Source organism: Salvelinus alpinus, chromosome 10, assembly GCF_045679555.1.
Source record: "Salvelinus alpinus chromosome 10, SLU_Salpinus.1, whole genome shotgun sequence".
In the NCBI taxonomy this organism is placed as follows: Eukaryota; Metazoa; Chordata; class Actinopteri; order Salmoniformes; family Salmonidae; genus Salvelinus; species Salvelinus alpinus.
The window spans coordinates 21,263,578-21,276,862 of record NC_092095.1 but is presented as its reverse complement, the minus strand read 5'-3'; the positions used below and the strand labels follow the sequence as shown (position 1 = coordinate 21,276,862).

Below are 13,285 nucleotides of genomic sequence, written 5' to 3'. Positions count from 1 at the left end.
TCAGAGCATGATTGGGCTAGACAAAAGATTGAAGTGCATTTGAACGAGGTATGGTAGTAGGTGACAGACACACCGGTTTGAGTGTGTCAAGAACTGTGCTGGAATTTTCACGCTCAACAGCTTGAGCGTGATATATCCCACCCACTGCGCACAGACGTCAATTCAAAATCAAATCAAACTTTGTCACATGCGCCGAATACAACAGGTGTAGACCTTACTGTGAAATGCTTACTTACAAGCCCTTAACCAACAGTGCCACTCAAGAAGAGTTAAGAAAATATTTACCTGAATAATAAAAAGTAAAAAGCAATAAAAACGAATATATACTGAGTCAGTGTGCACGGATACAGGTTAGTTGAGGTAATTTGTACATGTAGGTAGGGGTGAAGTGACTATGCATAGATAATAAACAGCGAGTAGCAGCAGTGTACAAAACAAATGGAGGGTTTTCTGGGCTTTCCTCTGACACCGCCTATTATATAGGTCCTGGATGGCATGAAGCTTGGTCCCAGTGATGTACTTGGCCACACGCACTACCTTCTGTTGTGCCTTACGGCCAGATGCCGAGCAGTTGCCATACCAGGCGGTGATGCAACCGGTCAGGATGCTCTCGATGGTGCAGCTGTAGAACTTTTTGAGGATCTGGGGACCTATGCCAAATCTTTTCAGTCTCCTGAGGGGGAAAAGGTTTTGTCCTGCCCTCTTCACGACTGTCTTGGTGTATTTGGACCATGATAGTTCGTTGGTGATGTGAACACCAAGGAATTTGAAACTCTCGACCCACTCCACTACAGCCCCCGTCGATGTTAATGGGGGCCTGTTCGGCCCGCCTTTTCCTGTAGTCCATGATCAGCTCCTTTGTCTTACTCACATTGAGGGAGAAGTTGTTGTCCTGGCACCACACTGCCAGTTCCCTGACCTCCTCCCTATAGGCTGTTGTCGGTGATCAGGCCTACCACTGTTGTGACGTCAGCAAACTTAATGATTGTGTTGGAGTCGTGTTTGTCCAGGATCCAGTTACAGAGGGAGGTATTTAGTCCCAGGGTCCTTAGCTTCGTGATGAGTTTTGTGGTGTTATGGTGTTGAACATTGAGCTGTAGTCAATGAACAGCATTCTCACATAGGTGTTCCTTTTGTCCAGGTGGGAAAGGGCAGTGTGGAGTGCGATTGAGATTGCATCATCCGTGGATCTGTTGGGGTGGTATGCGAATTGGAGTGGGTCTAGGGTATCCGGGAGGATGCTGTTGATGTGAGCCATGACCAGCCTTTCAAAGCACTTCATGGCTACCGACATGAGTGCTACGGGGCGGTACTCATTTAGGCAGGTTACCTTCGCTTCCTTGGGCACAGGGACTATGGTGGTCTGCTTGAAACATGTAGGTATTACAGACTCAGGCTTGTAATTATTCCACAAAATAGCTTTATGTGGGGAAGAATTGTGCAGTAAACATATTTTCTAGGCCATTAAAGCTTGTTGGTGACACCTAGCCAATTTAGCGGGTAATCTTTCAGGATATAATTACATTTCAGTAAACATTTAAGAACTCCCAACTTATTAAACACATTGTTTGGAATGAAATACCAAATTGATTCAGTATTGACTAAACATCTTTTCATCCAATTGATCTGGAAAGTGTTATTTATGTCAGACCTATTTACTTCCAGACCTCCTTCAGATCTTTTATTAGAGGACTGACTTTTTTAGTTTGTGAGACTTATTTTTCCAGATGAAGTCAAGGTAGAGGGATTTACAAATAAAGATAATGAGGGGTGGACAGAAGCACTCTCCCAAGTATAGAAAGATCCCTTTGTAGCCAATTATTAAATATATTCCTGGTTTTCTTAATTTTAGGAGAGAAATTCATATGTTGTTTGACTAAGTGTTTTTTGACAGATGTATTCCTAAATATTTAATACAGTCCTTTACAGGAATATTTTATATTTCTTTGTCATCAGTCATAAGATTTCACATTTAGAAACATTCAGTTTTAATCCTGATGCAATAGAGAATGCATGCAGTGATAGCATTAAGGGCATAGTAGTATCATCAGCCAGTTGGGAAATTTGTATTTCTTTGTTAAAAATGGTTAAGCCATGCAGATTTGCATTATTCAGAATATCAAGAGAGAAGTTCCACAGCCAAAATGAATAACATGCCGAAATTGGGCATTCCTGTCATACACTTCTGTTGATACTGAATCTTTTGGATGTATTAAGGTTTAGTGACACAGAACTATTTACATCTTTGTAAAACATGCAAATTACTTTGATAAAATGATCACCGAAACCAAAAAGTTTAAGAGACCGAAAGAGAAATGAATGTTCAATTGTGTCAAAGGCTTTACAGAAGTCAAAAAATAAGACAACCGCATCTGAGTCAATTGCATCTGAATAATCTAGAAGGTCCAAGACTGAACGAATGTTAGACCTTATGTGACGGCCCTTCATAAATCCTGTTTGAGTCTCATTTATAATGGCATCTATTCCTTTCTTTAATCTTTTGGCATAAACCAGAGCAATCAATTTGTAATCAATATTTCATAAAGTAATTGGTCTCCAATTGTCAATGACAGAAGGGTCTTTATTAGGCTTCGGAATCAGTGAAATAAGGACCTGTTTCATAGTGGAAACCATTTCACAATTTTCAATGAAATCTTGAAACATATTAAAAATAGGGTATTCTAGTAACTCCCAAAACTGTCTATAGAATTCAACTGACAGGCCATCAGGGCCAGGTGATTTCCCATTTGTCATTGAATTCAGAGCCTCTCTAATTTCTTCAATAGACACAGGTGAATCGCAAACTGAGTGGAAATCCTCCTCAATTACAGGGACATAATTCTGAATGTGGCAAATGTAGCTTTCAAAACCATCTTCCTGAAATTGTGAGTTGTAAAGGTTTTCATAAAAGGAATTGACAAATGTTGATATTGTAATGGGATCTTTGCATAACACGTCATTCGTTTTGAGTACAGTTATAGATTTTCTTTTGTAGTTTCTCTTTCAAGTGCAAAAAAATAATGAGTGTTTCTTTACTTCTCTTCAATCCATTTTGCTCTTGATCTTTGCCAGATCTGTGTAAAGCTGTTCTAATTCTAGTAAAGATATAAATACAGACTCTTCTTCTTGAGATAGATTATCTTTTCTTTAGAAAACTGTCAAGCTTTCTCATCAACTATTTTTCTCTAAGGTTCTTTAGGTGCATCAGCTCTTTGACACGTTTAACGGCTACTCAAATCCCATCTACTTCCATGACCCAAGTCTTTTCTTGCAAAAATATCTTTCTCATGTTTCCAATGAGAATAGGATCTTTAAGATCTGTGTTGTTTAATATCCAATATCATCGAGTATCTTTAGATAATTTAGCAGCTTGTAAATTCAGGGAAATACAATTATGACCAGCCCGGATTCTTATCTCCTCCTTTTCTAATGTCTCTGACGGAGCATGTATATTTTGAATCTAGCACGCTACCCGGATGTGGACATGCGCATTTCAATTTAGCAGTCGGAAGGAGCTGTAAGATTCAGTGAAGCAATATTTCACCGGGAAGGAGGATTACGGATTTCGCTTCAAAATGGTACAATTTCTACCTAAACTGCTTTTGCTGGTATTACTAGCTTTCCCGGCAACGATTATCATGAAAGGTGAGTACCGAACTGGACTTAGGTTAACTAGATGAAGAGAAACAGCATTGGCCATCAGTCACAGTTAGCTACAGTAGCTAGTTAAGTTAGCTTTGGAAGGCCACTCCATGCTCTTGTGCAAATTGTATTTTCTGCTAGTAGGACATTGTAGCTACTGCCTTTGTCAATTAGTAGTTTTATTGATGTTGATACTGGCTACACGTTTTTTTTAGTAACTATTCATTGCAAATATGATTTAATAGTGAGTCTTGCTTATCCGTAATGGTGTGCTACCTAACTAGACTGACGTGTCCTTCCTTACCAGCTTAACAGTTACTTGCTTTCTGGAACCGTAATTAAGACTCGATTTACGTTTAGATGGAGTTTTTGGCTGATTTGGCTTCCAGGGCCATTTCGCCTATAAACAGATAATGTAAGTTCCTTGGACAATAAGGAGTAACGTTAGGCTCCTTTACGCCCATTATTGGGCTAGGAGAAGCAGCCTCAGAACTTGGCCACAGAAGCCCTCTATTGTTGGCAAAGCCTGGCAATCATATCAGTGTTTTGCTTTAGTGTCTTAGAAGCTTGCGATATGAAACAGAAGAACAAAACATGTAATTACGTTTGTTAAGCCTAGGGCCTAACTATTAACTGTAATTAATACAATATTTGTTCAAACTCAGTTTTAATCCCTTGATACACTATTAACTATGTAACTAAGCGCCCTGGTGTGAAAATAATAATAATAATGATAGATTTTATTTTGACACAAGTTTGTTTTCCCAAAACATTTATTTGGTGAGATTTTAATCAATGTACTTCCTTACAATCAATCCAGGGCCATTGGTGGCAGCTCAGGATGCTACTGAGGATGAGGAGGCAGCTGATGAAGATGCTGTGGATGATGTTGATGTGAACACAGAGGATGAGGATGATGAGGCCGAAGTTGAAGATGATGAAAACACGGAATTGGTAAGAGATTAGGCTACTTTTGGCCGCCTCCTTAGTTTTTTAACATGGGCCCTATCAGTCCTTGCTTTTTTCATCTAAAAAATAGTGTCTAATTTTGATATTTTAGACGGAAGAAAAAGAAGAGGAGGAGGAAGCTGTAGGAGGAGAAGTGAATGCCTCCCCCAATGCTGACACCACCATCCTCTTTGTCAAGGGAGACGGTAGGGGTACGGGCACAGATTGGGGCTTGTCTCAACATATCTATCTGCATGTTGAATTTGCACTTCATTTTTGTCATTATGATGGTTTTGAACTGTGTTTTTTCACTTTAATGCTAAGACTGACTTGTATTTGGAGATGGATTTACTTAGCTACGATGCTTAGTCTATAATATGTTGTTTCAACCTCCATATTTGAGTGCATTTATTGCAAAGAACAAGTATGTGCTAAATGACTTGAATGAAAATGAATTCTTAATATTCTGACAAGCCTGTGTATGCTTCAAATTCCCCATCACGCCACCACTCATAGTCTTTTGTTGTTCTTCCTCCTGGCGTTTGACTCCAGACTTCCCAGCCAACGACATTGTGAAGTTCCTGATGGGCTTCACCAACAAGGGCAGTGACAACTTTGTGGTGGAGTCCCTGGACGCATCCTTTCGCTACCCACAGGACTTCCAGTTCTACATCCAGAACTTCACAGCCCTGCAGCTGGGCATAGTGGTGCCAGCTGGGCGCCAGGCCACCTTTGAGTACTCCTTCATCCCAGCCGAGCCCATGGGCGGGCGCCCCTTCGGCCTGGTCATCAACCTCAACTACAAAGACAGCAACGTGAGTGGGCCTCAGCTTAGTCAGCCATTTTTTGTCTTTTTCACAAATGATTGCATGTCAAGAATGGTCATGGGTTTGGTTTCTCAGTTTCCTTATCTATATTTCATTAGGCAATTGTTTTTATATTAGGAAATTAGTTTAACTCGTGGTGTGTGGATGAAGTCTTCCCACTATTTGCATGCGAGGTTAAACTTTCAGATTAACCCGGAGAAGATAAAGAGGGGTCGTAGTTCACCAGCTGGAGGTGATATCTGATCCTCTCGCTCTCTCATACCTCTCTCTCTCTCTTTCAGGGTAACACATTCCAGGATGCTGTGTTCAACCAGACAGTGACCATCACCGAGAGAGAGGATGGACTGGATGGAGAGACGTGAGGCCATATGAACTAGCCCTGTGTTGGAAGACATTCAGAAGTGCTAAATGAAACCATTCTATTGGAGATGGCTGCCATACCAGGGTTCTGTGTTGGTGCAGCGTGTCTTAACTCTTCTCTCTCTTCTGTATCCTCAGGATCTTCATGTATGTGTTCCTGTCTGGTCTGGGCCTGCTAGTGGTGGTAGGCCTTCATCAGCTGCTGGAGTCCAGAAAGGTAAAGCTACAATGCCCATGCCACTGGATGCAGGAGACGGAAAGACAATGAATTAACCTTTACAGCCCCGGCGTTCCGCTAGCGGAACTCCTCCCACATTCCACTGAAAAGGCAGAGCGCGAAATTCAAAAAATATTTTTTTGAAATATTTAACTTTCACACATTAACAAGTCCAATACAGCAAATGAAAGATACACATCTTGTGAATCCAGTCAACATGTCCGATTTTTAAAATGTTTTACAGCGAAAACACCACACATATTTATGTTAGCTCACCACCAAATACAAAAAAGGACAGACATTTTTCACAGCACAGGTAGCATGCACGAAACCAACCAAACTAACCAAGAACCAACCAAACTAACCAAGAAACAACGTCATCAGATGACAGTCCTATAACATGTTACACAATAAATCTATGTTTTGTTCGAAAAATGTGCATATTTGAGGTATAAATCAGTTTTACATTGCTGCTACCATCACAGCTACCGTCAGAAATAGCACCGAAGCAGCCAGAGTAATTATAGAGACCAACGTGAAATACCTAAATACTCATCATAAAACATTTCTGAAAAATCGATGGTGTACAGCAAATTAAAGACAAACATCTTGTGAATCCAGACAATATTTCCGTTTTTTTTAAGTGTTTTACAGCGAAAACACAATATAGCATTATATTAGCTTACTACAATAGCCTACCACACAACCGCATTCATTCAAGGCACGTTAGCGATAGCAATAGGCACGTTAGCGTTAGCGAATAAACCAGCAAAATATATTAATTTTCACTAACCTTCATAAACCTTCCTCAGATGACAGTCCTATAACATCAGGTTATACATACACTTATGTTTTGTTCGAAAATGTGCATATTTAGAGCTGAAATCAGTGGTTATCCATTATGCTAACGTAGCATCTTTTTCCCAGAATGTGCGGATATTTCTATTAGACTCTCACCTATTCTGACCAAATAGCTATTCATAAACATTACAAAAAAATACATGTTGTATAGGAAATGATAGATACACTAGTTCTTAATGCAATCGCAGTGTTAGAATTCTAAAAATATCTTCATTACAACATAAGGGTTATGTTATAGCGAGAGAGTGGCCAAAACCTGGGCGCAAAACTACTAGTACACAGTTCGACAGATATATGAAATAGCATCACAAAATGGGTCCTACTTTTGGTGATCTTCCATCAGAATGTTGTACAAGGGGTCCTTTGTCCAGAACAGTCGTTGTTTGGATTTAGAACATCGTTTTTCCCTCTTGAATTAGCAAGCACACTGGCCAAGTGGCGCGAAGCTCTCCAACGTCAACAAACACAGACAACGCAACACGCCTAACGTCCCGAAAAAATTTCAATAATCTAATAAAACTATATTGAAAAAACATACTTTACGATGATATTGTGACGTATCAAATAAAATCAAAGCCGGAGATAGTAGTCGCCTATAACGACAGCTTTTCAGAAGGCAATTCCAGGTCCATCTTCGCGCTTTCCAGAAAACAGGAAATGGCGGACACGTCATTCCAAGAGGATTTATTCCACCTCAGACCAAGATAATCACTTCATTTCTTCTCTCACTTCCTCTTGACATCTAGGGGAAGGTGTATGACGTGCAAGTATACTAATACGTATCATGCCCATTTATAGGCAGGCCCTTGAACAGAGCATAATTTTCAGACTTTCCACTTCCTGGTCAGAAAGTGTGCTGCCAAATGAGTTCTGTTTTACTCACAGACAAAATTCAAATGGTTTTAGAAACTAGAGAGTGTTTTCTATCCAATAGTAATAATAATATGCATATTGTACGAGCAAGAATTGAGTACGAGGCCGTTTAAATTGGGCACGATTTCCCCCCAAAGTGTAAATAGCGCCCTCTATCATCAACAGGTTAAGCATATCATTCCTTTGTTTGTGTTATTTCCTCGATAATGATACGAAGACCGAAAGAGAGAGATGTACTACTGCTGAGGCAATGCTCCTTGACAAGATTTGCATAGAATATTCAGCACTAAGTGTCACCTAATGCAGAGATGACAGTAGATAGCAGTCCAGAGAGAAATGAATTAGGAGATGTCTGTTCATATTCAACGGTGGGATTCTCTGTTCAGATGGTTGTTATTTGATGAGTTGATGTTCTTTCAGGATGAGCACAATGTGTGCCAGAAAAGGATTTGAGATAATACACCAGTTTTCTGATGAACATTGAGGTAGACAGGGAAAGAGGGAGACTCTAAGTGCCAATTTACTTTTGGCGAGTTCAGTTTCAGCTATTTAGTGCTCCACCACTACTACTACTACTGGGTCAAAAATGAAGAAAAAAGGACTGTTGAAAAGGTTATGGGGGTGGTGAATGGTTTTGAGGATTGTGTTTCAATGTTGAATGGAGGAAGTTAAAGTCTCTAACCCACGCTAGAGCATTTCAGAAGACTGAGGGGAAAATGCTGAAAAAGGGTTTATGATATACAAGATCGTTTTAGGGTTTGGTTTCTGTAGAAGTCTAGTGGAAGTCAGTTTAGTAACTTCCTTTTGTGTCCCCCCCCCCATGCAGAGGAGGAGACCAGCTGCCAAGGTGGAGATGGGCACGTCCAGCCACAACGACGTGGACATGAGCTGGATTCCCCAGGAGACCCTCAATCAGATCAGTAAGTCCTCACTACAACACTCAACATTATGCTACCTAGTGGCCACGGGCGAGCTAGCTGTTTATCCTAGCCATTAACCAAAGGACATTATGCTAGCTAGTAGCCACGGGGAAGCTAGCTGTTTATGCTAGCCATTAGCTCCAGGGGTGCCAGCACCTTCAACAGCTCTGCCTAGGTTACTAATAGTGTAAAGTTAAATATATGGGTCTAACTTAGATTGGCCTGCTTGAGTACAAGTTCAAAATCTAAGTGACAGTGTCTCATGAAATGTGTGTTTAAGAGGACAGAAGTAACACACATCCTAGCTGCTTTGCCCCCTCCTTGCTATGTTCCTCTCTATAGCTTTATAACGTTGCAGTGTTTCATCGATGCCTGTTGTCTTCTCTGGGTGTATTTAGCTAAAGGCTCTTGAGTTTTCTGTGTTTGGCTGGTGTTTCAAAACGACCTGTTCTCTCTCTGAGCATGGGGTCATTCACACTTTTCTCTCTCTCTCCCTCTCTTCTTCCTTGCGTCTTCAGTGCAGAGTCGGCGAGGTGAGGCTTCCGTTTCTCTCAGGAGCGAGCAGTAGTAGAGTAGTGGTTGAGCAAAATTCTTACGTTTCCTCTGAATCATCAGTGAATGTAATTATTAGTGCTTCTGAATATGCAATCTCAATCATTGGTTCATGTTAGCCTTGGGTGTAACAGCTATGGTCACTGACTTCAATCCCTAGCTCCTACCCTGAGATACTCCTTATAGGTCTGAAAGGATCAGTTGGATATAAGCAATAGGGTAATAGCAACGAGGTCTGTGGAGCTTCAACCATATTGCTTAAACTCATCCGATCCTTAAAGATCTACAAGGTGCGGCTAGTTGTTGATTTTAGACTTGGCCTATGAAAAAAGTATTTGTTGATCTGCTTATCTGATCCAAAGAGTGACGTCTAAAAACATTTCCAAACATTTCCTAAAACTCTCCTCTCGTTTCCCTAGACAAGGCCTCCCCCAAACGGTCTCCCCGCAAGAGGACACAAAAGCGCACGGCTGGTTCGGACGAGTGACCAGGCCCCTGTCCAGTTCTGTCACTCGCGCTTGGCACCTGACACAGCCATACCTCCCCTTGCCAGCCGTGGAAAAGCAACAGTCTTCTCTCACCACGGAACCAAGTGCCGTCCTCTTCACAAGAGACTGGTTTCTACCACTAAACTAGACAAAACATCACAACAAACGGTCCCATTTGTTAATTATTCTGTCAAAAGAAGCGTTATCACAGAGGTGTTGTGATGAAGAAACATTTATTGCAGTTTGAGTGTGCTTTTGCAAAGATGCATGTCTTGAAGCATAGGGAGGATTGAGATGGAAGTGGTTGGTTTTAGAGCTGGGTAAATGATAGTGGGAGATGATACAGTTCAGGGTTTTTGTTCTAGGTTTCTGTTTTGTTGCGACTGCCTTGTCATAATTTTTCACCTGTGAATATCTTTTGAGGCAGAATAGTGATTGTTAATTTTGGTATCCTGGAAAACCATAACACACCCTTTTTACTTGTTTTATGTTTTGCACCGTTTAATATCTGCACATTTGGGTCTCTGTCACGTTGTTGTCCTCTGCATGGTGGCACAGAGGAGGCCTGGCTTCAAGTCTTGTTATTGGTAGTGCACTGCAACGTTCAACCATCTTTGATGATTCTGTGAGCATAATGAGGATATGGTGAACTGTCATAGTTTTCCCTCAATGTGCCTTCTTTTTCCTTTTTACATTTGCATTCTTCATATTCCCAAAATCGATTTATGTCAAGTACAAGGATGAATTCAGGATTAGATTTTTTAACTTTTGTAAGACCGCAATCTGAATAAAGGTCCAGCACTGGTGTACTGTATCTACTGGGGAATACATATGAGTGAACTGCAAAGATAATTTATTCCTGGCTAATGGGTTTTTATACTGCATTTCTTGACTTGTCTGGGATTACTACTTGTGCATTTTAGAGGCACAGTACATTTACTACTGTACTACTGCCTGTTCATAGTAATTTGAGAGGGACTTTGGGCTAACTGTTAGGCACTGACTCAGTTAGGCAATTAAATGGTCTCTGGACTGTCAAATTTATGTAAACAAAACATTTTTGCAATTAAATCACACCCCCCCCCAAATGTATTTACTGTTTAATATCCTTCTCATGACATCTTTCACTGAGCTTTTTAATTACCATTTGAGAATGGATGGATCCCAAGTAGATTTTTTTTGTCTGTGATATTGTCGCAAACTTGAATGATTATTTGTTTTTTCTCTGCCGAGTATGTAAGTGAAGTGTTCAGTTTGGAGACTGGTACATCTTGATGTAGAAAACAGAAAAATTAAAGTGGAGATGAGAATATGCTATGTTGGATTTTATTTACTACAGTGTGAACAAATACATATGTTATGTCTTGCTCCCAGACAAATTAACAACTTCTTTGCGCGCTTTGAGGACAATACAGTGCCACCGACATGGCCCGCTACCAAAGACTGGGCTCTCCTTCTCCATGGCCGACGTGAGTAAAACATTTAAACGTGTTAACCCTCGCAAGGCTGCCGGCCCAGACGGCATCCCTAGCCGAGTCCTCAGAGAATGCGCAGACCAGCTGGCTGGTGTTTACGGACATATTCAATCTCTCCCTATCCCAGTCTGCTGTCCCCACATGCTTCAAGATGGCCACCATTGTTCCTGTTCCCAAGAAGACTAATGTAACTGAACTAAATGACTATCGCCCTGCCCCGTAACACTCACTTCTGTAATCATGAAGTGCTTTGAGAGACTAGTCAAGGATCATATCACCTCCACCCTACTTGTCACCCTAGACCCACTCCAATTTGCATAACGCCCCAATAGGTCCAGAGATGATGCAATCGCCATCACACTGCCCCATCCCATCTGGACAAGAGGAATACCTATGTAAGAATGCTGTTCATTGACTACAGCTCAGCATTCAACACCATAGTACCCTCCAAACTTATCATTAAGCTTGAGACCCTGGGTCTCGACCCCGCCTTGTGCAACTGGGTCCTGGATTTCCTGACGGGCCGCCCCCAGGTGGTGAAGGTAGGAAACAACATCTCCACTCTGCTGATCCTCAACACTGGGGCCCCACAAGGGTGCGTTCTCACCATGACTGCGTGCGCCTCCAACTCAATCATCAAGTTTGCAGACGACACAACTGGTAGGCTTGATTACTAACAACGACGAGACGGCCTACAGGGAGGAGGTGAGGGCCCTCGGAGTGTGGTGCCAGGAAAATATCCTCTCAATGTCAGCAAAACAAAAGAGATGATTGTGGACTTCAGGAAACTGAGCACCCCCCCCTATCGACGGGACAGCAGTGGAGAAGTTGGAAAGTTAAGTTCCTCGGTGTACATATCACCGACAAACTGAAATGGTCCAAGCACACAGACAATGTGGTGAAGAAGGCGCAACAGCGCTTTTTCAACCTCAGGAGGCTGAAAAAATGTGGCTTGTCACCAAAAACCCTCACTGACTTTGACATGTACACAATCGAGAACATCCTGTCGGGCTGTCTCACCGCCTGGTACGTCAACTGCACCGCCCACAACCGCAGGGCTCTCCAGAGGGTGGCGCGGTCTGCACAACGCATCACCAGGGGCAAACTACCTGCCCTCCAGGACACCTTCACTATCTATTGCATCTTGCCGCTCTGTCACTGCTCATCCATATATTTTATAGTTATATATTCTTATCCCCTTCCTTTACTAGATTGTGTGTATTAGATTTTGTTGATGAATTTGTTAGATATTAGGTTTTGTTGTGGAATTTTTAGATATTACCTGTTAGATACTGCTGCACTGTTGGATCTAGAAGCAAAAGCAATTCGCTACACTCGCAATAACATCTGCTAACCATGTGGGTGGCCGATTTGATCAATTAAATAAGTAATTGATTAGTGTAGAGTAATAACTGCATAGGGGCCTGGATTCAAACAAACCGCAATGCGCTGGCATTGCTCAAATATAAATAACCTTTTAAAAGGGAGACATCTTTGATTGATTGCCGGGCCTGGCTCAGAGATTAAATTTAGTCAATTTTATTAGTGAATGTAACGTTAAAGGCTTATTATAAACTATTTGCAGTGAGAAAAGTAATGTAAAATTGCTTATAACATTAATACGCCCAGCTATGTTATTTTTTCTTCCATAAATAATCAAACTAAATTATAGATTCGCGGACCAAGCAAGATCAGGGACCAGTCACCAGCTACAGTGTAACAGTAAAGGCAGGGGCCGTATCCACAAAGAGTCAGAGTAGGAGCCCCGCACAAACACCTCACTCAACTTAAGGGCTTGATAATAGTTGAATTAGATGTGCTTGTCTGGGCAAAAATAAAAATGTGTACTGTTGGGGATACAAGCTTATCTGATTCAACTATCATCAAGCCCTTAAGCTGAATGAGGTGTTTGTCCGGGGCTACAACAAAAATGTGTACCTCTAGGGGTACTGGAGGACATCACCCACTAGCCGACACTGAACATTGTTACGAATTCCCTGCCGGTGACTCTTAACACCCCATCTCACAGACCTCTCTCTGAGAGAAACTCCAACTTTCTAACATTTGCTGTAGGCAACCCTTTCCCCGCTGGAGCGTAGCAGGCTAGGGGCCAGGGTCCATA

The 13,285-nt window shown here is 41.6% G+C and overlaps 1 protein-coding gene across 4 annotated transcripts; it reads left to right on the top strand.

The window, feature by feature from the left end:
* The first annotated feature begins 3,479 nt into the window (after window positions 1-3,479).
* LOC139531691 (translocon-associated protein subunit alpha-like) lies at window positions 3,480-11,002 on the top strand. Of its 4 annotated transcripts, none has more exons than XM_071328379.1 (9): window positions 3,480-3,645; window positions 4,463-4,596; window positions 4,703-4,796; window positions 5,143-5,405; window positions 5,699-5,775; window positions 5,916-5,994; window positions 8,555-8,648; window positions 9,167-9,181; window positions 9,620-11,002. In XM_071328379.1, exons 1-9 carry the CDS (start codon window positions 3,576-3,578, stop codon window positions 9,685-9,687), a joined length of 894 nt encoding a protein of 297 aa, XP_071184480.1. In that variant the 5' UTR covers window positions 3,480-3,575; the 3' UTR covers window positions 9,688-11,002. The 4 variants fall into 4 exon arrangements, with proteins under 4 accessions (XP_071184480.1, XP_071184479.1, XP_071184482.1 ...); XM_071328378.1 differs by having other exon boundaries at window positions 4,703-4,802; XM_071328381.1 differs by lacking the exon at window positions 9,167-9,181.
* The last annotated feature ends 2,283 nt before the right edge of the window (window positions 11,003-13,285 follow it).